This window comes from Podarcis muralis, chromosome 2, assembly GCF_964188315.1.
Source record: "Podarcis muralis chromosome 2, rPodMur119.hap1.1, whole genome shotgun sequence".
Classification (NCBI taxonomy): domain Eukaryota; kingdom Metazoa; phylum Chordata; class Lepidosauria; order Squamata; family Lacertidae; genus Podarcis; species Podarcis muralis.
Window position 1 is genome coordinate 43983155 of NC_135656.1, and position 25753 is coordinate 44008907.

The 25753-nt window shown below is 43.8% G+C and overlaps 1 protein-coding gene across 15 annotated transcripts in view; it reads left to right on the plus strand.

Annotated features, from left to right (window-relative positions):
- Window positions 1–25753, plus strand: part of CACNA1A (calcium voltage-gated channel subunit alpha1 A) — a 261713-nt gene that overhangs the window by 220367 nt on the left and 15593 nt on the right. For 12 of the 15 annotated variants that reach the window (XM_077924402.1, XM_077924392.1, XM_077924388.1 and 9 more), the window contains 7 exons: window positions 9060–9165; window positions 10831–10938; window positions 12641–12741; window positions 13687–13796; window positions 15668–15806; window positions 17611–17724; window positions 23648–23683. In XM_077924402.1, coding sequence (XP_077780528.1) covers window positions 9060–9165; window positions 10831–10938; window positions 12641–12741; window positions 13687–13796; window positions 15668–15806; window positions 17611–17724; window positions 23648–23683 — 714 coding nt within the window. The remainder of the gene's footprint in view (window positions 1–9059; window positions 9166–10830; window positions 10939–12640; window positions 12742–13686; window positions 13797–15667; window positions 15807–17610; window positions 17725–23647; window positions 23684–25753) is intronic. The other 3 variants (XM_077924395.1, XM_077924394.1, XM_077924398.1) reach the window with 2 other exon arrangements.

Here is a 25753-nt window from a genome sequence, read left to right on the forward strand (position 1 = left end):
AGGAGCAGGGGAAGGGTGTTATTCTTCTGTTGGAATGGTCATAATCTTACTCAGTGAGAAAACATGAATTTCTCAGCCAGTTTGACTGTATCTTATGAATTGAACATGCTTAATAGAGACGATATGTATAAATGAATTACTTTTAAAGCAGTAAGTCTGATGGAGAATATTGGATGCGGATTAATTTGAAAGAAGTAACAATAATCACTCTGATGTTTTGATACTACTGTGACTACTACAGTAGTCTTGAGGAGGATGTGATTTTTTTGAGAAGCAGAGAGAGGTGTAATGGGCAAGAGGAGAAAGAGAATTCCATTCATTGGAGGAAGCAAATGAGAAGAATCAAAGACAAGACATAGCCAAGGCTATCTGTGACTTAAAACAAAATAAGATAATTATGCAGAGCATTATGACATATAAAGAAGTTAAATAAGGATGGATAAGACTGTGAAGAGTGTTGCTGAGAAGTTAAAGCATCAACTGAGAGACAGGTGTAAATTTTGGTGAGGTTAAAATATAACACCTGCCTGAATTAGAAACAGGATATTTGAGAATGAAAGAGGACAGTAAAAAATAAAACTCAAGACAATAAAATTAGGAAGAATGACAAGTATATTATTTGTCAGATGAAGAAACAGAAGGTTTACAGGACAAGACAACAAATTCTATATAGTGTTTTTTAAGTTGTCTCTGGGTGTTCCAACCAGAAAAAGCAAAAAGGCAGAAACAGAAAGATAAACTTGAATGTCGTTTACATAAAGATGATCATTGAAATCAAACTGTTCTGTCAGAGATACAAAATTCCAAAGCCAGGTCTGCATATTGAACCAAATAAAAACTTTGTGTGTGGGACATTTCAACAAGGATCGTTCCATCCTGATGAATCAAGGCAGACACCAAAATCAACGTGATCTTCTCATTCTTCTCAGCCTCCTAGTAAGTAGAACCATCTAGATCAAGAAATGTTAACCAAAATTTTATTAGATTTTATAAGCTGTGCCAAAAGTTATGACAATTGCAAAATCACAAAAAAATATAATTACATTTGAAAACAATACGATCAAATACAGAATCAAGGACTAAAAATTATTGAGTTCATCTTACAATGAAATGTTCACTTCAGCTATATATTCAGCTATGTTTCATGCACAAAAATCTGTCTGATCTTTGCAGGACAGGCAAAATCTGGATATGATGTCAGGCTCTCATCTGTCCAGTGACTTTAGGTTTGTCTTTAAAGTTCAGCTTTCTTAAAAGTGAGCCAAGCAGTTCATTCCTGCAGTTCATTCATCACATTATAATATAGCAGATAAAATAACTCTTTCAGTGCAGTAGAGATGTGACCACACTGTCTGCCTACAGGAAGTTGGAGAAACACTCTTCCCACAAACAATTTGTCATTCATCCATACACACTGCCCAGGCTTGTGCCTCAGGGACGTCACTTCAGTGCTGCTAACACAGTTTGACTTCACCCCTGAATATGCGCTGCATTGACTTGCGAGACTGATGGATGCCAACATGGAGAATGCTCTCATCCTGCACAGATGCAAGGAGGATATGTTGTCTGTAAACACAAATATCTTCTTCCATAAGTTGGAGTGACTGCTGTGCCAATGACACATAGAATCCTGAACATCTTCGACATTATTAAAAAGCAAAAATTTGCTGAACATGATAAATATGCAGATCATAGATTTTAAGCTAATTAAGTTCATCCATTGTAACAGGAACAAAGATAATGCAGGTATGTACCTTTCACATTGATTTTTTCTGTCACTTTTCGAGTGGCAGAAGCTATTAGCATGTGATTTCCATGTAATTCAAGATTCACACCCACTTTTAGTATAAATTGTCTTGCTTTGTTAATTATGGGCGTGTGAATAGGCTCTGAGAAGACCCTGATTTATAAACCAGTGTCTCTGTGTAATCTCCAATAGGGTGCAAGTCTGCCAGCAACTCCATAAGGAATTGTATATTGACTTTCGTTGAACCATGACTGTTTCTGAGATTTGGGCTAAAAGTGAATCTGAATTGCTGCAGGCATTGCTTTGTCACATTCATACTGGTTCTTAACAACTACCCCAGTTCTTAATAATTGGTTCAAAAACTGATGCTAATATTTTGACCCCACACATGGAAGTTGCAAAAATGCTTTCTAGTTTGATTTTGTCTTACGTTGATATCAGCACATCTACGATGTGGGTCAGACAATTAAATCTTCATATGAAAGCTGTTGGAAAATGTATTTGCCAGTCACCTGTCAATTAGCTGGCTTGAACAAGTGAAGAATCTCCATGGTAGTTGCTCCACAGGAAAATAAATTATCCAGTCACTGCTTTGCACCACCAGACTACTTTGCCAGCCTATATTTGAATAGAAAATCAGGTCCTCAATCTTCCTACAGTTTGATTAAAAGGAAGAAGAGGCCAAATGCCCTGGCAGGCTGCCTATTTATCTTGGCACTGAGCGCAGGGTCAAGTGCCACCATTGGGCAGTTGTTCCCATGCCCAGGGGAACACCCACAAGGCCCTGCTGCCATTGGTCAATTTGGCAGCAGAGAGCAATCCGGCCTGCTATATGCCGGTTCACGAGAACGGCTTGGGGCCTGCCTGCAAAGCCGCCCATGCCAGAAGGGCAAACGGACTTTCTCTTCAATGCAAACCTCCAATTTTTTTTTGCTGTACTAACCTGCCATTGATTATTGCTTTGGATTTGAAGAAATTATTGCTTTGGATTTGAAGAAATTAGAACATACACACTTCTTTTTATAAAAACAAAAGCAAAAAAAACCCTGCCCAAACTTTTAAAGAAAGTTTGCACCTACAGGACCACTATAAGAACTACAACCTGATATTGTTACTGTTGAAATTCCAAATTCTATTCCTCTATCATTGGTGGGAAACCAAGTGTTCTCTTTCCACTCATCTTTTTGTCACAGCTCTTGAGTTCTTGATAATTAAAGGCACTCTCAGTATTGCCTCTCATCTCCTTTCGCTCAGTTCCTGCAGCCAAAGAGGCAGAAGAGTTCATAGGCTGATAACACTGCATAACAATTTTTGATAAAAGTCATGCCTCTGAGATAAAAGTAGCCATTTCTTATAGATTTTGAGGCGCTGAATACGAATATGACAATGAAAACGCAAAGTCGGCTACAGTTTTTTAGAGATCTGCAATCATTTATTATAATTTGAGTATGACAATATGCTACTAAAACAGTAGCTGTTTAAGAAACGTGAGTTATTTGGCTTGAATACTATTTAACTGAAGAAGCAATACATTGGATAGTGGAAAGATATGGAAAGAGGGCAGGTGAAAGGTAAAAACATGTGCTTTAAAAAACCCAACCACCAGTTAACAACTAGAAGATTTGAAAGGCTAAAAGAAAATGTTCTCCTGCCCTGTCAGCCACATACACATTAATAGTCAGCCCAGTGTTGAATATATATCTATGAACAATCTGGATTTCATATGCTTACCTGAAGCCCAGTATTGTTTGCTCACTTACTTTGATTGGAAGTGGCTTTTCGAGGTCTTAGGCAGAAGTTTCCCCCCATCATCTGCTTCCTCATCCTTTTAACTGCATATGCATGTGAATGAACTTGGGACATTCTATGTACAAAGCATATACTCCAAGACTGACCTATATCCTGTGTCCTGGAACAGTCGAAAGCTAAAGCCTGTGAGTACCAACAAACTATACTGTATACTTGCTAAGGTGCTGATACAGATGGGAGGCCCTCCACACAAATTAAATATGCTGTGACAGTCATAGTAACTGCTGTTTGCTGCACACAAATATCAAAAAGGAGCATTGCAGGGAGTTTAACTAGATTAACCTTTGGGTCCCTTCCAACTCTGCAGTTCTATAAGAATATGCAAAGTTGCAGTAAATCAAGTCTACCTAGCCCAAATGTGTGGCAGAGGTTCTTCAAGGTATTGGGCTAATGACTTTCCCAGCTTTTGTTTCCTGAGACCCTTCAACCAGAGATGCCAGAGATTGAATCCAAGACCTGCAAACAATTTGTTGTACTACTAAGCTAAGCCCTTTTTCCCACCTAGAGGGAAAGTCATCCTTGGTATCTAACTACTTTCATGCCTCAGTTAATTGTGACAACCCCAGGATAAGAACAACAACTCAACTAAGTACATGCTGGTCAGAGAAGAATAAAATTCCTTAGGAGGAATTTGAAGAGACTTGGTGGTATTGCAGTTAGGGTGCAGGCTGCATTCACAGAATACCTCTTGCATTTTGCTATTCTTCAGACAGGAGGCACAAGTGACCATGTTTTGAAAAAGCCACCACTGCTAACTTCTTCTCAATGAAATATTGAAATCTAGTCCTAAGTTGTAGAGAGTCACAGGAAAATATGGAACCATTGTGAGTCCACACTGCAGTCCATGCCTCCTGTCATGGGATGATTTGCAACGATCATGTTATGGCTGGAGAAGAGCAGCACACTGATGAACCGTTTCTGAATGGGGGCAAAAATCTAATTAGCCTTGATGCAGATGGAGTTGTTAAAAGTGGTTATTGGCAGTATTAGGCTCATCGTGTAAGGCCAAGCAATTAGGTAGGGCGGGGTAAAAAATCTAGTACCCTCCAGATGTTTTTGGACTATGGTTCCCATCATCCCTGACTATTAGCAATGCTGCCTTGGGGAGTTGTAGCCCAAAAACATCTGGAGGGTACTACATTGACTAGCTTTGGTTTAGGAAAGCTTTGTTTGTACCATGTTGACTTTTTACATAAGGAAATGCAAATAGCTACCCTACCTGTGCCTTAGACCCTAAGGCATCTGGTTTCAAAGGCGACTGTATGCAGGAGCTTGCATTGGGTGTCAGGAATCCCAGGTTAGCATAGACTTGGTGAAAGGAGGATGAAGAGATGGGAGAAGGAATGTGGTGTGTGGAGCTCAAGGTAAATGAACTTTAGGCTAGAGGCCTTGGTGTCAAGACTCATAGGTCTCATTCCTAGCTGTGCCATTTCCATATCTGTGCTTTACGTCCCAGCTTTACAAAACCCTTTGAGTAAAAATAATGTTTTCAGTGCAATACACTATAATAATCTCTCTCCTCTGTAATGGCCCACTGCTCTGTAAATCTTCCATGTCCTTCCCATTCGCTACCATTGTCCATACATCCCTTGGTTCATTCAACCATGACATCAGCTGTCCAGAAAACCAGAGAGAGATAAATTTGTTCTGCCGTTCCCTTACATATTTGTGGGGAAGAGAATTGGGATTTCTAAGTGCCCTATCTGCCCTGGTAAAGAATTGCTGCCTGTATCCATCTACCCCCACCATTATCCCTTATTCACTGTTGCTGTCCCTGATCATACAGAGATCCCAGAGTTTATTCTGCATGAGACAGCAATCCAAGGGACCCAATTCTCCTATAGAATTGGCATTTTCATAATCATTAGCCTGCATACACTATGGCTAACATGATTTGGCTCTTTCATCTCCCTTACTGTTGTAATCCATGCTTGCTCCAGTGCATGGAAAAGCTAGGGTGCTGTCCCCAAATAAGCGCATTGTGAATTCTGTGCCATTGAAACACACACACATGCACACATACAGAAATTCAAATTCAGTAAGCAGAAACTACAAACTATAAGTGATTTTTTTTAATGAACAATACAAATCTGTATGAATATTTCTATAACATTTTGTTTTTGTTTTGGTTGGCATTGAGATATGCTTCAGGGAATTGAATGCAGCTAAACAATAGGGGGAAAGTGGGTATAGAATGACTCTGGAAGAAGGGCATGTGGCATGGGAGTGGGGAGGAGGGGAGCCACAAGCAACTGCTACACTCAGGCCTAATATCACAGTTTGTGATATAAGAATAGCTGCAGTGTGGTAACATTTGAAGGAAGACAATTCTGTGGGTGGAAGCAGCAAGGTAGTTTCCAAACCCATAACAGTTCTGCAGGTCCTGGGAGAGGTCACTGCTCCTATGGGAGGTAACTATGCTGCTGGCCCCAGCCACATGAATCCATTGTTACTAGAGGTCAGCCATGCTGTAGCAGTTCCTATGCCATTCACAAAAGCAAAGTAACACTCAGGGTTTATCCACAGTTATATTTCCTCTACTTCTTCCAGGCACAGTCTGCGCTTTAAAACACTGCATTGAAGTGCGCTCTCTCTTTTTGCCCCATCGCATTCCTTGCAAAAACCCATTCTTTAAAGCTCAATCAGAGCAAACAGCAATCTGCTGGGAAACCCAAATTGATGCTTGCTCCGATTGGGTTCTAAAGAGCAGGTTTTCACAGGGAAAGCTTCAAGGGGGCAGAGACCCAACAACTCTTGGACGTGGAGCTTTTGAGTGCAAACCTGTGTCTGGAAAGAGCAGGAGAAATGGTAGCTGTGCATAAGCCCCCAGTCTTGTAGACTGCCAGAATCCTGGGGTATCCACTGAGGGTTTATCCGCATTTTCTCTTGTCCCGCTGCTTTCCTCCAGGGAAAACTGCTCTTTAGGGCTCAAGTTATCTCTCGCTTGGACTACTGCAATGCGCTCTATGTGGAGCTACCTTTGAAGGTGACCCAGAAACTACAACTAATCCAGAATGCGGCAGCTAGACTGGTGACTGGGAGCAGCCGCTGAGACTACATAACACCAGTCTTGAAAGACCTACATTGGCTCCCAGTACGTTTCTGAGCACAATTCAAAGTGTTGCTGCTGACCTTTAAAGCCCTAAACGGCCTCGGTCCAGTATACCTGAAGGAGCGTCTCCACCCCCATCGTTCTGCCCGGACACTGAGGTCCAGCGCCGAGGGCCTTCTGGCGGTTCCCTCACTGCAAGAAGCCAAGTTACAGGGAACCAGGGAGAGGGCCTTCTCGGTAGTGGCACCCGCCCTGTGGAATGTCCTCCCACCAGATGTCAAAGAGAAAAACAACTACCAGACTTTTAGAAGACATCTGAAGGCAGCCCTGTTTAGGGAAGCTTTTAATGTTTAATAGACTATTGTATTTTAATATTTTGTTGGAAGCCGCCCAGATGGGCGGGGTATAAATAATAAATTATTATTATTATATTATAAATCAGAGCAAATAACAATTCAGGTTCCCCCCAAATTGCCATTTGTTCCAATCTATCGCTAAAGAGCATGTTTTCCCTTGGAAAGGAACAGGGCAAGGGAAAACTTCTTGGACCCATGCTTTCTAGGCACGGCACAAGTGGAAAAGTCAACAAGCCCTGAGTGAGGCATTCACCTAGAGGTGTGGCTATTGAGTTCTGGTTGCAAAGCAAAAATATAATTTCTACAACTACTGTTAAACTTTTGGTCAACTGCCAAAAAGTCCAGAGAGTCCATCCCCAGTCCTCTGTGAATTCTGAATGCAATGCAAAAGAAAGGTCTAAGGGATGAGAAGGAAAATAAGGTTGCTTCATCTTGTTTTATGAGGTGCCTCACCTTTGGGATCCACAACAGATCCTGCATATGACCCAAAAGAAAGGCTTGACTCTGCAAGATCTTCTGACAGGTTGAATTAAGTTATGTGACAGAAATGGATTTGATGCACAGGCCATGTGCCTTGTTCATGGACAGCTCAGGAACACAAGGTAATGTGAGGGCACAGGCAGCATTCTTACCAAAGAGGAGGAAATTCTGAGTACCCAAGTACGAAGCACTGAGGAAGATCTGTTCAGTCAAATGCAGGCTGCTCTCCCAAGATTTACAGGTTTTCTGGACATCAGATTCCTGAGGGATCTTCCTACTTAATGTGTCATCATCATTATCATCACCATCATCTATATGTGTGTCTCCCTCTTTCTTTCTCCTCTTCCTTCAGAATTTTTGATCTCATCTGTCATTCTGTGCACCTCTGTTCAGTGACATCCACTTAATGAACCCCAAGGACCCTGACCGTCTAACCCCCATTTCCATTGGTCCTATCTCAGCTAATGCACTAGCTGGTCAAGCCCCACCCTGAGCATCTTGTGTGATCTCCAGCCCACAGCCTTGGCTCAGGAATGGCACATGGCCCATAGTCTGTCAATTTCATTTCTTTCTTTTCTACCTTAAGGATGCACCCATTTTTTGCACCAAGAGCCCACAATCCGGATCTCTCCCTTAGAGCAATCTATACCAGAGCTATGAATGAGTCTCAACGTGTTCTCTGTGCATGCTTTTGCACTGTGCTGCATGCTGCATGCTCTTTTTGCATGTTCTAGTCTTGCGCATTTGATGAAAACTGTTCTGTTGAATGTTTGTGTGCATTCTCCTTGGACCCCATCCCTTTACCACTGCTGTCTACTGCTGTCTTGGATAGTTGGGATTTTATTTGGGTTTTTCCTTTGTTTTACACTTTTTTACTTTTATATAGACAATGAGCTCTTTGGGGAGAAGTCTGTGTTAGTTTGGAAGAGGACCTTAAAAGGGATACATTCTGGAGAGGAGAGATTACATCATGAGAGACTTAGTTGGATAGGACACATGGGACTCATCTACAGCTAGGGGATGAAAGTAGCTCTAGTGACCCAAGCTAGGAGTCTAGAATATTCCTATTTCTGAAAACTGATTGGGATACAGTGGGCTAGAACAGAAGCCAGGAAACTGCCTCCAAGTCTAATACAGACAATAGAAGGGTCTCCTTGCAGAGGTCTTCAGACTACAGTCATCTCTGGCTAAAGTCATTGGCAAAAACCCAGTAGATAATCTTGCAGAATGTTTAAGGTAAATCTCAATGGGATGAATTTCTAAGCAACACGTTTAGGAGTGCAACCAGGTCCATACAGTTATTATGTGGGGGGTTTTCCAGGCCCATCTTCTAGTAGCTGATGTGGAATCCACATACCAATATCTGAAAGCAGTTGGGTGAAAGCAAAATAAGGTCTGATAAGAGCCGAGTATCCAGATATTAACATATTGCAACTGGGCTCTGGTCCTCATGATACTGGGTGGAAAGTGAGGTTAATCCATGAGTAGAAGGATTTGATGCAAGACAAAATTATTGAACTCAGAGTTCTCCCCAGAGCTCATATACTCCTCTGTGCATGATAACCTGGGTGGTAGGGAGTTGTGAGATGACACCTTTCTGCTTGGGTTTCTGCAGAGACTACTTCGTATGGACCTGCCTGTGGCAGACGACAATACAGTCCATTTCAATTCTACCCTCATGGCGTTGATCCGGACTGCACTTGACATCAAGATTGCCAAAGGCAAGTGACACCACCATAAACACAGCAAGAGAGAGCAGTTTCTTTCCTGACAGATTAGAGAAATTAAATTACATATTGGAAAGCAAAGCCTGGGAAAAGTTTTCAATTAGCAATAATTTTGCCTCAGATTAACCTCATTAGCTACACTACAAAGGTAAAGGTAAAGGGACCCCTGACCATTAGGTCCAGTCGTGGCTGACTTTGGGGTTGCAGCGCTCATCTCGCTTTATTGGCTGAGGGAACCGTTTACCTTCCCGCCGGAGCAGTACCTATTTATCTACTTGCACTTTGACATGCTTTCAAACTGCTATGTTGGCAGGAGTAGGGACTGAGCAACGGGAGCTCACCCCGTCGCGGGGATTCGAACCGCCCACCTTCTGATCAGCAAGTCCTAGGCTCTGTGGTTTAACCCACAGCGCCACCCGCGTCCCGTAGCTACACTACTACCACTGCACAATTATAGTACCTGCTAGTTCTTTTATATAGATGATACATTGCACAGAAATATGTATGCAAATGCCTATAGGAGAAACAAGGCTCCCTGGACCAGATATTCCCCAGGAAGGAGTAGTAAGGGGTAGGCATTCTGCCTCTTAAATTGGTCAAACATCCCAGTACCAGCCTATGCATGAAGAAAGAAGTTATGTTAAAGACCCATCAGAAGAGTGATGCTGCCTTTAAAACCAATTAACATTTCACTGTAGAGGTTTACACAGGATGAAATGTACTTGTCATTATTAAAAGCTCCAAGGCCCCTTTTCTGACTCTCTTGGGTTGGAGATCTTTCTGGTTATTTTGCCATAGTAGTTTGTCTGCTTGCCGCCCACATGTGAGGTCAGGGAGCACAGAAACCTCCCATGGAGCAGAATGCCCCAGGGTGCATTCCACATCTTTCAGGAAGGCTTCTCCCAAAGTGTAGATAAGGGTTGCAGAACCTGTGGCCTTCCAGATGCTGCTGGACTCTGACTCAGCTTCAGCCAATATGGCCAATGGTCAGGGGTGATGGGAGTTGTAGTCCAGCAACATATGGAGGGCCACAGGTTCCCCATCTCTGATCTACATGCAAGGAGTCATCTTACTGAGTGGTATGGAATGCACCCTGACCAAAAAAATAAATAAATAATGATGTAGAATATTCTGATATAGAACTTTAGAATGTTAAGGAGAAAACTGTTCTAGAATCCTCTCTGACTTACCAGGAAATGTTGAGGGCAGCAGTGGTCAAACATACCAACTAACACCTACAATGTGAAGTGTGACTCATTCAACTCTGATATAGAGTGGCTGTAACAGCAATGGGGCACATCCATACCGTACATTTAAAGCACATCCAATGCACATTTAAAGCACATGACTTCCCCCAAAGAATCCTGGGAACTGTAGTTTGTTAAGGCTGCTAGGAATCGTACCTCTGTAAGGGAAAACTACAGTTCCCAGGAATCCTTGACGGAAGTCATATGCTTTAAATGTGCATTGAATATACTTTAAAGGTACGGCGTGGATCTGCCCTAATATTTCTTTTCAGTTTTGGTTTCAATATTGACCAGAGAATTAACAGAATGCAAAAGAAACAGATTAAATATTCTAATACTTCTGGGGAGAGGGTGGAGATCAGGTGCCCAGTTGTTTAATTGTTGTGTCTCATCCCTGGCTTACATCTTCTAGGGGGCGCTGACAAACAGCAAATGGATGCTGAGCTGAGGAAGGAAATGATGGCAATCTGGCCCAACCTTTCCCAGAAAACTCTGGATCTCCTGGTCACCCCTCATAAATGTAAGAGTTGTCGTTATTGTCCCTGCCTGTGACATTCATTCTGTCCACACTGAGTTCATGCAGATACTCGCTTCTTTATGGAAATAACTGTATAGAAATTACTGTTGCAATGTCATCTTGTCAATGGAGAGAACTGTGTTATTTCCACATGGATAGTCCCACAGGGAACACAACAGTAAAGTGGCACTCAGCAGGACTAAACCGTGCTCATCAGCTGTCACCCAGTGATGTCAACTGATAGACAGATGGGCATGGTTTGGGGGAAATAGCCTCATGGATAAACTTAGATGCCATGGTGGGACAAGAGTTGCTCATGGTCCAGACGTTCCCCACCCCACCCCACTGTAAAAGATCAAGTGCATAGTCAGAAGTTACTCTGTAATGCCACCTTGTCACTGAAGGCTGAGGTAGTGGTTATTGGCAGCTATGGCTGATTCATCACATATGGCCATGTCTGGACAGGGATAGCCTGGCCACACCAATTCACACCCTAGTAGCTTCCTGGTTTAACTACTGTAATGCACTTTACATAGGGCAACTCCTGAACACAGTTCAAAGATTGTCACTAGTTCAGAATGCTAGTTTTTTAAAGCATCTTCATTGGCTATATGTCACCAAGCCCAGTTCAGACAGTTGACTTTCACATATAAAGCTCTGAGTGGCTTGGGCCCAAATTAACTAAAAGAGCATCTCTCCCAATATTGTCCTGCCCATATGCTGAGATGTATCAGGGAGGCTGTGTTGGTAGTAGCACCATTAATGGATACCTGATTGACTGAAACTTGGAGATAGGTGCTCTAGATCGCAGCACCACAACTCTGGAGGACTTTTCTCGAGATCAGACAGGTATCAACGCAGAGCAGGTTCTGATGTCAGGTAAATACATTTCTCTTTAATTAGCCTTCAGACAGCAGGTGTTTTCGGGTAAACGAACTTGTATATTGTGATTTTTTATTAATTTTACTTTTTGAAAGTCTTAAATTGTTATTAATTATTATTGATTATTTGTTGTTTCATCTTTTTTGTAAACCACTTTGAGGTTTTTTACAATCAAGTGGTATATAAATTTTATAAAATAAAAAATAATATTGATTAATTATTTTATACACACACACACACACACACACACATATATACACACATACACTTACCTGCATTGTTGTTGTGTACTTTGATTTTATTGGAACCTGCCCTGAGGCCACATGGTAAAGGGTAGAATAAAAATTCCGCAAATAAAGAAATAAATCCCTTTCCTATTATTTTATTACAGAGGAGAAAGACCTGTTCTAAAATATGCCTTCTTGAAAAGGCTCCTCCTTTCAGACTATTACCCTCCAACTTGTGGAGGGTGATCAGAATGATTGCAAGAGGGTAGAGCTAATGCACTTACCTATATGCCCCTTGTGTTCACTTTGCCAAAAGGTAGGTCTAATGAGGCCATGTTCAACTCTCCATGTGGTGTCTGAGACTAGCAATTTAAATTTGGGAACTTACCCTCAAATGTCTACCTGAGCTGCAACTGCAAAACCCATGAAGGAATTAACAATTTTACATGCAGACACACATAGACTTACAGTGATGGCACCCCACCAGCCAAGAAATCTCAGCCCAAACTGAAGACAGAGTTCACCTTTAGAAAAACCTAAGGGAAAAATAAGCTGAAGCAATTTATCATTTTCTTTCTGCTTTCTTCATCCTACAGCTACCGATCTGACAGTGGGCAAAATCTATGCAGCCATGATGATCATGGAATATTACCGCCAAAGTAAGGCCAAGAAGTTGCAGGCCATACAGGAGGAGCAGGTATGTGGCAACCATAAAACAGGGTTTGAGAAAAGATCCCTCAGTATCCAGCTTTCATTTTTTTTTGCCAGGTCTGGCCACGAATCCCTGAACTAATGTACAGTGGTATCTCGGGTTACATACGCTTCAGGTTACAGACACTTCAGGTTACAGATTCCGCTAACCCAGAAACAGTACCTCGGGTTAAGAACTTTGCTTCAGGATGAGAACACAAATCGCACAGCAGTGGCACGGCAGCAGTGGGAGGCCCCATTAGCTAAAGTTTCTTCAGGTTAAAAACAGTTTCAGGTTAAGAACAGACCTCCGGAACGAATTAAGTACTTAACCCGAGGTACCACTGTATTTTAACGGGGGACGAGGGATGTATGATACTGTATTTGTGCAGTTGTGTATGTGCAGTCATGCAGATGTACATGTGCCAAATAATTTTGATGCAATGTGCATCAAAGGCAGGGTTGGAGGAGAATCTTGAGATGCCTTCTTGGAATTGTGAAGGAACTGGAGCTAAGTAAAATCAGGGGGGAAACTCCCTGGCAAGGAGGAAATACTCAAACTTCAGTGCCAGTTCTTAAGTACAAGTTCTTATAATGCCCAATTCAAGGCACGGAAGAGCCAATGGTTGCTAGACTCTCAGCTGCATCAGTGGAGTGGCCCTAGAACTCCTCTCTCCCCACCTTCCCTGCTACAGCCTGATGAAATGACTGCTGCCAATTGACAGTTGATAGAGGGAAGAGCCTGGCTTTTCAGTAAAGCCAATAGGCAATGTATCAGTCTGTGAGCAAGGTTTCACTCACAGTTCAAAGCATGCAGGGATTGTCTTGTCATTGACAGCTTTTCAAATGGTCTGAACTTTTACTCGAGGAAAAGAAGCTATTTAATAGCTGCATGTATTTTCCAACAGATATCTAAATACCAACTTGTGCATCATTCTGTGCTTTCCTGTAGAATCGGACACCACTTATGTTCCAGCGCATGGATCTAGCATCCCCATCCCAGGAAGGTGGCCCAGGACAGAATGCTCTCCCTTCCTCACAACTGGATCAAGGGGATGGAACGTGAGTCTTAATCAATATAGCTTTCAGACCCAGTGGCGTAGCGTGGGGGGTGCAGGGGGGGCCGGCCGCACCGGGCGCAACATCTGGGGTTAGGGCAAATCCACAGGTTAGGGGGCGCAAATCCACGGGTTAGGGGGCGCAAATTACTTGCCTTGCCCCGGGTGCTGACAACCCACGCTACGCCACTGTTCAGACCTGCTATATTCAAAAAGACAGAATCAGGCACCTTGTAGAACATAGGTAGGCAAACTAAGGTCCGGGGGCCAGATCTGGCCCAATCACCTTCTAAATCCGGCCCGCAGGTGGTCTGGGAATCAGCGTGTTTTTACATGAGTAGAATGTGTAAAGGTAGGTAAAGGTACCCCTGCCCGTACGGGCCAGTCTTGACAGACTCTAGGGTTGTGCGCCCATCTCACTCTAGAGGCTGGGGGCCAGCGCTGTCCGGAGACACTTCCGGGTCACGTGGCCAGCGTGACATCGCTGCTCTGGCAAGCCAGAGCCGCACACGGAAACGCCGTTTACCTTCCCGCTAGTAAGCGGTCCCTATTTATCTACTTGCACCCAGGAGTGCTTTCGAACTGCTAGGTTGGCAGGCGCTGGGACCAAGCAGCGGGAGCGCACCCCGCCGCGGGGATTCGAACCGCCGACCTTTCGATCGGCAAGCCCTAGGCGCTGAGGCTTTTACCCACAGCGCCACCCGCGTCCCTGAGTAGAATGTGTCCTTTTATTTAAAATGCATCTCTGGGTTATTTGTGGGGCCTGCCTGGTGTTTTTACATGAGTAGAATGTGTGCTTTTATTTAAAATGCATCTCTGGGTTATTTGTGGGCCATAGGAATTTGTTCACACACCCCCCCCAAAAAAATGGTCCGGCCCCCCCCACAAGGTCTGAGGGACAGTGGACCGGCCCCCTGCTGAAAAAAATTGCTGACCCCTGTTGTAGAACCATCATCATAGATTACTAGAAACCCTCACAATGATTATCACATCAATAGATATAACAGGAGTCTTCAGCCCAGAAACACTACAGTGTATTTTTATAGATATTTTCTGCTTTAGATGTTTGCATACAAGCCTTTACTAAATATTCTCAAGGGAGTTTATGTCTCTGGTTTTCAGTATGTCAACTTGAGTGGGGGTTTTTCCTGATTTGGTTCTGTATATGATTGATCCCTGCTGTATGCTTTCCAGGTACTGTATAAGACAGGGGTCTGCAACCCGCGGCTCCGGAGCCGCATGTGGCTCTTTTACACCTTTGTCGTGGCTCTGGGGTGGATACTAGCGAGGGGAGGAGGTGCATTGTGTGCCCCGACATTCCCCACTGTGGCGGGCGCTGTACTGGCTGTGACATCGCATGGGGGTGGTGCGTGCGTTAGTCACCTTCCCGCCCGCCCGCTACATTGTAAGGGGCATGTACGCTGGTCACTGCATTGAAAGGGGGCATGTACGCTGGTCACTGTTTTGAAGGGGAGTGAAGAACACACACACACAAAAAGGTAACTTGTTAATTTAATGTTTATTTCTATGAGGAGGAGTAATTCTGAGGGGTCAAACAAAGAAATAATAAAAAAGTGACAAAAAAGTTATTTTTATAATGACGAGTTTTGCGGCTTCCAGTTTTATTTCCTTCGGAAACGGGTCCAAGTGGCTCTTTTTGTCTTAAAGGTTGCAGACCCCTGGTATAAGAGTTCCTGAAACTACCAGATTCTGGCTGTGTTTACTTAGCTGGGAAACTCTGGGGTTTTGAATAGCAGGGAACCTGACAAGGCAGCTATTGTAGCTATTTCCACAACGCTAATGATTCTGTGTCATCAGACTCTGTTTGTGACTGTGCAGCAACTTGTTATAGTCTGACTATTCTTTCTGCTCCAGGACCATGCAGGAAGGAGGAATGAAAGAAAGTGAATCCTGGGTCACACAACGAGCGCAAGAAATGTTCCAGAAGACAGGAACCTGGAGCCCAGAGCCAGGGCGCCCGGAAGAGATACCCAATAGCCGGACCAATTCCCAGGTGGTTTGTGTGCCAGCTAGGTGCTTGGACTGGCACTTGCCTATCTCTCAATCTTTCTCTCTTCTCTGACCCAGTTTGTCCTCTTGAAATCTTTTTAAAGTCTGTTATAATATGCAATCTTTCACTAGAATCAGACATCATGTTTTGAAAATTCCAGAATCATAGGAAAGTTGCTCAGGAAGGTCCAGTTCAGAGGAGCAAATAATTGAGATGTGGGTCAGGCCAATATGGGTTGAGCTTCAACTGAAGGTGAAGGAATCGTGTGACACTTGGATCTCATGACAGTCCACATTTACAGCACCCTGTTCAACCTACTGTATGAAGTTTTGGTAGCATGACAAAAGGGAGATGAGTTGCAAATTGTACTTATGGTGAATCAGCTGCAAGATCTTTTTGCCATAAACTGAACTCAGCCTGTGTTTGCTCATATTGCCTTCTTGCCATGCTAATCTGATCATATGAATTCACCTTACCTTAAACAAAGGAGGAGGGGACTCCAAAGGTGAAGCAAAACCTCACCACCACCTAGATTGTAGGGGCTCCAAATGAGTTAAATGGAGAAGTATGAATTTTGATGCTCAGTGTTCATATGGCTGTTCTCAAAATATTTGTCCTAAAGATAAAATTGCAGTTATGCTCTGTATCATGAACACAGTGTCATTTGAGAGGTAAATCCATCCTGGCACATTAAATGTCGTTTTCAGTCACAATCTACTGATTTCTTTCCACAGTCATAAGTCTACTACCTTATTGGTACAGATGTTCCTCCGTAGTGTGCATTTGGCTCTCAGCCTATGAACTGGGAGAATAGGAGTGATTTCTCCAAGAATACTAGCAACGCCCTCTTTCCTTGCATGATTTTATATCTGGCAGCCTTAGGAGAAAGCGCCTTAGGAGAATTCACCCCTGCCTCTTGATGTGTCCTGCAGGCTCCAAAGACTTTGCATAGCATATTTGAACCATTTGTATATCAATGGAGGCTGCTCCATTAAGGCAAATGGGATGCTGCCCCACCAATGTCTATCTGCCCTCAGCCAGCCCCCATCTGCCTGCCTTCCTCCTTACAACCAGTCCAGAGAATGGCACTGGCTGTCAGCTTCTTCCTCTCAGTGTTGCCTTTGTAGTACTCACCAGGAAGGAGGTTGAGGGGAAAACCAGAATTAGTTTGTTCTGGGTCTAGTTGCATTTGGTTTCTCTGCTTTCTACCACACCAGTCCACGCCAGTCACCACTTGTATATGGGGTTCCGCAGGACACAGCAGCAGTACAACAGCCTGCAGATCCAGAATCTAAAATGCTCATTGCCTCTGTCTTGTATTCCTGGATTTGGGTAGGAAATATATTTATGAGAGCTAGAGAATGAGAGGTCGAATCATGTTTAGCAGAAGAATACTTAATGACTAGAGGTTGCCAGCAGCATGAGGCCAGAATAAGTAGATTCTGTGTTTGAAGTCCATTGAGTCCTTTAATCTTTGGTCAGTTGTTCCACATCTGTCCCTCTCAGCTCCCCCAGATCTGGCATCCCATGTGTCGTGACCCCATTGCTTCAGACATGGTATAAAAATGTATCTTTCTGCCCAGGCTTTCTCTGACCCATAAGATTGCCCCCTTTTTTTACTTACATGAATTCTCTGAATTCTTGCTTTTTCTTGGTACTGTTTTACTTGTTTTATGTTGTATTTCTATTTTAATTATGCTGTTTATTGTTTTTTTATGTTGTGCACTTCTTAGAGGCTTTTCAAATACTAAGAGGTTTATAAATGTTTTAAATAAATCAATAAATTCATCTGCTTTGCCTAATCCAGTCTGTAGAGATGCGGGAGATGGCAAGGGAGGGCTACTCAGACAGTGACCAGTACCTGCCCATGGAAGGTCATGGACGTGCTGCCTCCATGCCACGACTGCCTGCTGAAAACCAGGTGAGGGTTTTTTTATCCAGCCCATTTTGAACTTGAGGGCTGTGATGACCTCCCCTTCCTTGCACTCTCTTTTGCTCATAGGGGTAGCAGTGATCCTCATTGTCACCTGCACATCAAGGAGGTAGCAATGTTCGGCTTAGTGCTACTCGGTACTGGTGCAAACTGAAAGAATCCTTGAGTCTTCCTGTTACACATCTGTTTATTTAGGGTGTGTATATCACTCTAAGGAACAGCATGCTCTTTCCAGGAATCGTTTCAGCTTATTAACATGTGCTGAAGGCTTTGCTTTCACACAGGAAATGAAAGCCCTGGGCAAGATGAAGGTTCCACAAAGGGGCACCTGAACAAAGAATATTACGTATTCTGCAGGGGAGATGCAGGTCAATGGCATGTGTGCAACTCCCCATTATGTGTAGTTTAGGTCTAAATGGCATACTGAATCCCCCCCCCCCCCCAGAAAGGGCTAGACTTTATAATACTACCTTTCCTGCATTACCTCTTCATCCTGCAGATTCTCCCCACCCACTTCATGTAAAACCCTTTAAATTCACGGAAGATGCTCATGAGATGATACTTCCTAGCAATACATCACAGAATAATGTCTTACATACAAGACAGCAGGTGCCTGTCATCACAATTTATTGGTCCAAATATTAGGGGAAAGCTATCAGGCTTTCTCATTAAAGTCAGCTTTCTGTTGTAGAAGTCATCCCTTATATTTCCAGTGCTACCACTGCCTTCTCCTGCAGTGATTCCAATGTAATGGGTCCTCCCCAAGTCCCTTTAGGCAGCAAATTCCCTCAATACTTTTACAACCTTCTGATCTTTAGCATCTAGTTAGTAGAATACCAAGTAATCCAGACAGCTCAGTTAAATAGCTGGGTAGCAGCAAGACTGAAGTGGATATTTTCTTCCAGCCTTGTGGCAGTCAGAATCACATGATGAAAAGAAAATCAGAGCAGATGTGTGTAGGCTGTTTGGCCTCCTCGCTGCCACCAGTCCAACTAAGATCATGGAGTTATACCACGGTGCATTTATGCCCTGCGGGCATTGAGTGCCTGCTACACATTTCTTTCATTTTGCATCAGTAGCAGGTGCACAGCAATAGCAGCATTTGCTGCAATACACGTGTCAGCTCTCCATTAGCAGATCAAGCCCGCTGTGTCTAAGGATGGAGATGTTAAGGAGGAGAATGAGACATTTCCATTAAGAAGCATTGAAATATTGGCATGTGAATGTAGTAAAGCAACAAATCCTTCCTGAGAAGAGAAATTGCACCTCTTTGTCAAGGAAGGTGGCAGGAGGGTCCTCTGAGTAAGTAACATATGCCACGAATCCCAGCCATGGGACAGAGCACCCTATCAGACAGGAATGTGGAACTCTGGGCCTCTAGGTGTTGTTGGATTTCAACTCCCATTAGCCCATTAGCCAGTGGTCAAGGATGATGGGAGTTGTAGTCCCAAGGCCTTCTGGAGAGCCGCAGCTTCCCTATTTCTGCTCTGAGACCTGGGATCTGGGAATCAGGTTTCTGATCTTGTCTTTTCACTTCTGCTTTCCCACTGGGTTTTCACTTAGGGCAATCACCTCTTGTTGTCTTAAGTGGTCTTGTTTTGAAGGCATAATTTCTGCTAACTTGTTGCTTTGACCAGGCTGGAATTTTATTTTACTTCCTTGGGCCCTGGAGGGCTGTTTTGGTATGCTAGCCTTGTGCTCACTCTTCACTTCTCTGATGGGGAGTGGAGGAAAAGGCTAAATTAAACTGTGGCCTGTCACAGCACAGCTGCTGTCAAAGCAAAGCCCGCGTCCTTCTGCAGCTACCGTCCAGCTAGTAATGTACGCTTCCTGATCTGGCATGAAGCATGCTTTATAGTAGCAAACTTTACAGGGTTGTGAGATGCTATTCCAGCAGCCAGTGTTGTGCAAGGCGGAAGGTGGGGATGGGATAATGGGCTGGGGGTGAGTGCTCTTTGCTAAGCATGTGCCCAGCAGCAGTCGCTCTTAGCATGCTCCGCTGTGTAGCAGCATTTACTGCCGTACCAGCAGGCTAAGCATATTTGTGTCTCTGTGTATATGTGTGCAAGTGAGAGCTTGGGCATATTATGAGGTGAAGACCATGGACAAAATAAATACATTATCTGCTACAATTAGTTTATAACTGTGCCTCCCAATTCTACCGAGTAGGGTCTAAATTGTAACTCATAAGCATCTTAGCAGACACAACTTGTTGAAAACATCAGCTATGACAACCTAGCTACCAAACACAGACCTTCCCTTTAAGTCAGAGGTACATAAATCATGGTTGTCTCGCACCAAAGCTCAGCATCCTGGACATCTCCCTGTGCAAGCTGTCCTTCAGCCTAGTAGGCCCACTGGTCTTGGAAAGGTCCCAGCAGCAGGCTGCTTGGCATCATCCACACTGCATTTTCAACAAAGGTTTCTCCCTTTGATTCAACAATAGGTTTTATTACTCTTAAGATAGTTGTTTTCAAACCTGTTCTGGAGACTCGGGTTCCTCAATGGGTTCCTCAGTAGAAGAATAGTAATGACAGATAGACCTTAAAGAAGACTTGCCAGCCACTAGCAATCTTCCTTTGCAGTACAGAGCCTCAGGGAAATTCTAAGGAGCACATTTTCCTCATATGTGGGCTTTGTGAAGCAACCCAGCTGGTCTGACAAGTGCACTATGTGAACTAAATGTTCTCCCTAAAACTCTCAGCACAATTTTTTGCAATATACAGATGCTCCTTATCAGAAAGGTCAATGTGATCAGGGTTCTCTGAAGGCGAAGAACTTGAAACAATGGCTTTAAGGCATAGGTTGCCAACCTCTGACACAAGCAGTAGGAGTTTGTAGTACATGTCGATGGGAAATGGAGGACCTCTGGACCTAACAATGGCTTGGAATCACAGTGCTCCTACCTGGCTCTCTCATGCTGTGCTATTGTCTACTCCAGTAGACAGAAGCAAAATAGTTCCAAGACACTAGAACATTTTATTATGTACTGCAGAGTGAGGCTGAGTAGCACTGTATTATTCTTTAGATTTGATTTGTGGTTGTACACTTGCCAAAAAAAAAGTTGGCCACTGCTGCTTTAAAGCATCTTAGGCTTTTTATCGCTGCTGGATGCTTGCCTGCTATGCCTGTCTGCTGGAGTTGGACTGATAAGACCTTCTGTGCAGTCTTGATCCAACATCAGCACAGCTCCTAGAAGACGATCCAGTATGTAATAGAAGGTGTTGCTTTCCGTACAGCTGTGATGATGAGTTACAGTGCAGAAAGGGGGCATCTGTTTGCAGGGAAGGAGGTGAATGGCGTTGGTTCTCCTTTACTTTTTTGCATGAGCTTTGCATCTGGTAATCAAACCTCAAAATGACAGAGGGAGTTATGGCGGGATGAAGCTGCTAAATGCTGCACATCTACTGCCCAAAATACGGACAGGCTAGAACTTCCTAAAACCAGAGTAGGGAACTTGTGGCCCTCCAGATGCTGTTGGACTACAACTCCCATCATACCTAACAGTTGGTTATACTGGCTGGTATTGGTAGGAGTTGAAGTCCCCAAAACATCTGGAGGACTGCAGGTTCTCTGTACCTGTCCTAGAGCCTTCCATCTCTGTACCTGGTTCCAGTTCTTCTGAGTGAGACTGTGTGTGGCCAATGGGAAGAGGTCAAAATGGAAGGCTCCCCACCCTGCCCTACTCCAATAAGCAATGCTGTCTCAGTTCACCAAGCCTATTGCAGCCAATCTGTATAAGTAGGAAACAAACCTCCCCCACTGCCATTTGTAGGCCTATGACATATAGCCTTCTTTATCCCTACAGATTAGAAGAAGGCCATAACATTTTTAAACAAAGTAATGTAACACTGGGTGATAACTGCCACATTGCATGTAGTTTGCCTTCTCCAGTTTGGCAGTTTCTGTCCCTGTCCTAGCACAGGCACTTACATACCTTTCTTGTCGCAGTGCTGTCATGATGCTGGTGTTCCTATAAACATTCTGCCAGCCCTTTTGTAGCACTGCCCTTTCCCTTGGTACTCTCACACATGCACCTTCCTACTGCCACTTTCCATTGCAAAACTTACTCTCAGCTTGTGTCCAGATGCCAGATTCCTGTGCTGTGGTCTTACTCTGTAGCACTCAACCATGAGTACAGGAAACGTTTTATAGGAGAAGCCATGTACCTTTTCCACCAGGTCATCCCTTTCCTGCACTTCCCTCCAGACTCCAGATGTGCATACTGCTGGGGTTGTCCTGGCCCTCCTCCTGTCACTTAGCTCTGGGTTTCAGGGAGAGGAGCAGATGACTGGAGCACTCTGCAGTCTTAGACATGTCTTCCAATCTCCAAAGTTAGTTTTGTCTGGAGGCAGCCTATTCAGTGTGACTCCTCTCTCTCAGTAATACACTCTTATGGATGTCACACTGCAGAAAACATCCCTATGATAATCGTGTCCCTTGGCTGCCTAGGTGGACTCAGTGCTGAACTCTGCAAGAGAATTATTGTTGTTTGGGTCTTTTTGAGGAGGACCCATAACAGTTCCCAATACCCAATCAGAAAACTCCTGATTCTTCCTCAGAAATCTTGGCCTGTCGTGATGAGAAGTGGCAACAGCCTTTAGATCAGAAATATGTGTAGGTTGTGTGATTGCTGGGCAAGAATACTAAGCTGGGGTGATTTGGTGGAAACTGATGCCTTTCTTATCAGTTAAGGAGGACTGATTTTGGAGAACCAAAGGTCTAAAATAAGGCATTCTGAAAAAGTCAGGTTAGTGGGAATGTTTTTAGAACCATAGCGCTGCAAGGGATGCAGCTACAGCATGTCTGCCAAAGGCCCAGCCAGCCTTTGCTTAAATACCTCCAGTGAATCAGAGCCCATCACTTTCCAATGCACCCTGTTCCACTGTCAAACAGCTCTGTGACCACCTATGATAAATCCCTTCCCTAATTCTCTCCCACATCCACACCCACATATACAAATATAGTTGCCTTTCTCTCCATCCAAGGTAAATGGTGATTCATAGCCTTTATACCAGTTTGAAACAATGCAAGAATCAAGACGCTGAATGTTTCCATTTCAGCAGTCACATGTCTGACCAGAAGCTACTCTGATCAAGAGAGAACACCCATGGCGGCAGCACCTACCAACATCATTTACCAAATAAAAAAGGCAGTACAGCCATTCATATTCTATTCATTAGTCCCTTTCAGCATTGCACTTTTCTCATTAGGCTTCAGAGTTAGCATACAAAGAATCTCCCAAACTTTGCTTCCATCCAAAGAAATGGCAAGAAATTCATTTCTTGGAATTCCCAACATTGTAGGTATGTCCAAGGTTACAGACCTCTATTTCTCCACTTATCAAATCCTGCTCAGGGCTTCCTCTGCAGTTTCCCCTTGCCTTACTCTGCCTCCTTTGGGCTGGGTTGGGCTGGCAAGGCCAAAGTCGCGAAGACGAGGGGGCCCAGCCAATCAGTGAGAGCAGCTCTGTGTGTAGGGGTGACTGTCCCCATTTGGGCCGTGCACAATGTTGCAGCTTTTAACAGTGGCTGAGGCTTGTTGCCGCATGTTTTTTTGGGGGGGGAGTGTGTGGCCTTGCTGTTGTCTCCGCTGTGCTGCTCAACTCATCCCTACTGAGAACTGTCCGTCCCTTCGTGGCGTCTATCTTTGTTTATCTTGGTTGTCAAGAGCAACCAAATATCTGAGAATATGAGCTTCCAGCACTGGGCTGGGCTGGGCTGGCCTTGTGCATAAATGACCAACATTAACCTGACTGTTCTCTCCTTACACTCCTCCCTTCAATCCTTTACCACCTTCTGGTTCCTCCACCCTCCCCTTTGGTCCTATATTTCCCTTTGCCTTTATATTTATTTCCTTCTCTCTCTCTCTTTCCCGTTTCTGTGTGCACCGTCTTGTATGGCTGCGACAGTGGAGGAAGGCGCGACCGCGAGGGAATAATCTCAGTGTATGTACTGCAGCCTGGGCTCCTGGCTCTGCGCGCTCGCTGCCTCCAGTTCCCTTCCCCTGGGCTCCTCAGACTAGCAAGCTGCCAACTCCTATGTGTTTATCTTCATGCACACCTCTTTCTCTCTCTTACTCTATTCCCAATTGCTTTTGCTGCATTCAAAGCTATGCAGGCAAAAAACTTTCTCTCCAGCCCATTCTGTCCTCATCTTGTCTTCATTAGGCTTTCTCTTCCTTTCATTCACTGTTCCTTTCTGCATACCTTCTTCCTGCTTTCACTCTCTCTGCTTCAAGCCATACACTTGATTTTCTGCTCCTGCCTCTGTTGTCTGCCATGTTAGTTTTAACAGGTGCTAAAATAATTCTTTAAGCACTCTAGCCCAGTAACAGGCTGGTTTTCTGTCATCACACCAATTGAAGCTTTTCATGTGGCCAAAACATCCTTTGGGCCAGATGAAGTTTTTGTTTTGTCTATTTACTGGGCCTGCTGGGGGGAAAGTTATATGCGTGTCCACAGCCCCACACTCATTCTAACCAAAGTTCTGCTCCTTCCTCATTTCTGTTGCCTTTTTTCCTGGGCTGTGAAAAACTTAGCTGGTAACCTACTGTACCTTCCAAGGGCATTTTAAAGATTTAATGGACCAAAACCCACTTTATTAGACATGGTAAGTGTTGCCTTCAATTGGTGTGTGTACATACACATCTGATGAAGTGGGCTCTAGTCCAAGGAAGTGTAAGTTCAGTGGGGCTTCTGAGTAGGCATGAATAGAATTACACTATAAGTCTATAGCTCTCTAAGGTGCCACAAAATGCCTTGTTGCTTCTTCTGTCTGTCAGATGCCCAATTACTTATTTCCATTTTCCATCTGTTTTGTGGGGTGGATGGGAGTTCTTTCTCAATCTGGACCAGCTATCCATTCTCACACTCACTCCACCAAATCCTGGATTCTGTGTGTCCAACATGTTCCTCTCTTTCTTCTCTAATATGATCTGCCCATTTGCAGTTGTTGAATCAATGTGCATTCAACCAGGCCTTCCAGAAACAACTGCTCAGCAGTGAGCCACCAGAGCAGGAATTGCCTTTTATTTCACTGCAAAAGCACTCATCTGCTGAGCTGAGAGTGTTAGGGCACATGGGAAGCTTTCCTTACTTTCTAGCACATGCTTTTGGTATAGAATTGTGTTGCCTGAGCAAAGTGATGGTGTGACACCGAGCTTTTTGTGTCCATTTATCTGCTTCCCATGTGTGGACTGTGCAGCCCAAGCACAGCCTACCATTTTCTGAATTTGCTGAATTGACAGATATGGTGTGACCAAGTCTTGATTGTACTTGAATGTGCATATGTGAGATCCACAATAATGTTGTGCAGAGAGCACCTAAGAGGGATAGTTTCTCCAACCACCTCTATTCATTTTTACTTGATACAAAAGGAGGCATTCTATCAAGAAAACTTCCCATTTTAATTAGAAATGTCTGTGGTTTTCTTAGCAATCTCCCAGAGAAATTTATGTGCCTCTTTCCTTCAATTCTGAAGCACATCTAGTTAGAGGAGGGGATCGCAAGATGGAAAAACTTACAATCTGGATATGACTGGCTGTGCTTCCTACAGCAGGATCCCTTAAGAGCTATGAATGGCTGTCTTTTTCAATGAATGTACTTGCTGAAACTGCCATGTTGTAGAAGATACCATTGTTCTTGTTTACTTTTTTCAAACTTGACCGAGCCTCTTTAAGAAATGGTTGCTAGCTTATATGTGATGCTATTTTAAATTATCTCTGTCCATTTCCGACCCTTTCCCAGATGTCTACCACAGCATGTTCCCTTCAGTCTCAGTCTCAGAATACCCACCCAAATAGATTCTGATGAAACTGTGAGGTAGGAGTCTTACACGTCTGAGGTGACTGGATCAGCTTAACTCCTTTTTGAGAGTTATTTGCAACTTTGTGGTAACTTGTTTGATTTTAATTGTGGTTCACCATGCACAAGCAGCCCCATGCTGAGGTTACTCCAAGAATAATCTATTGGAGAGAGGTTTCTGGAAGGCCTGGTTGCATATGCATCTGCACCTAT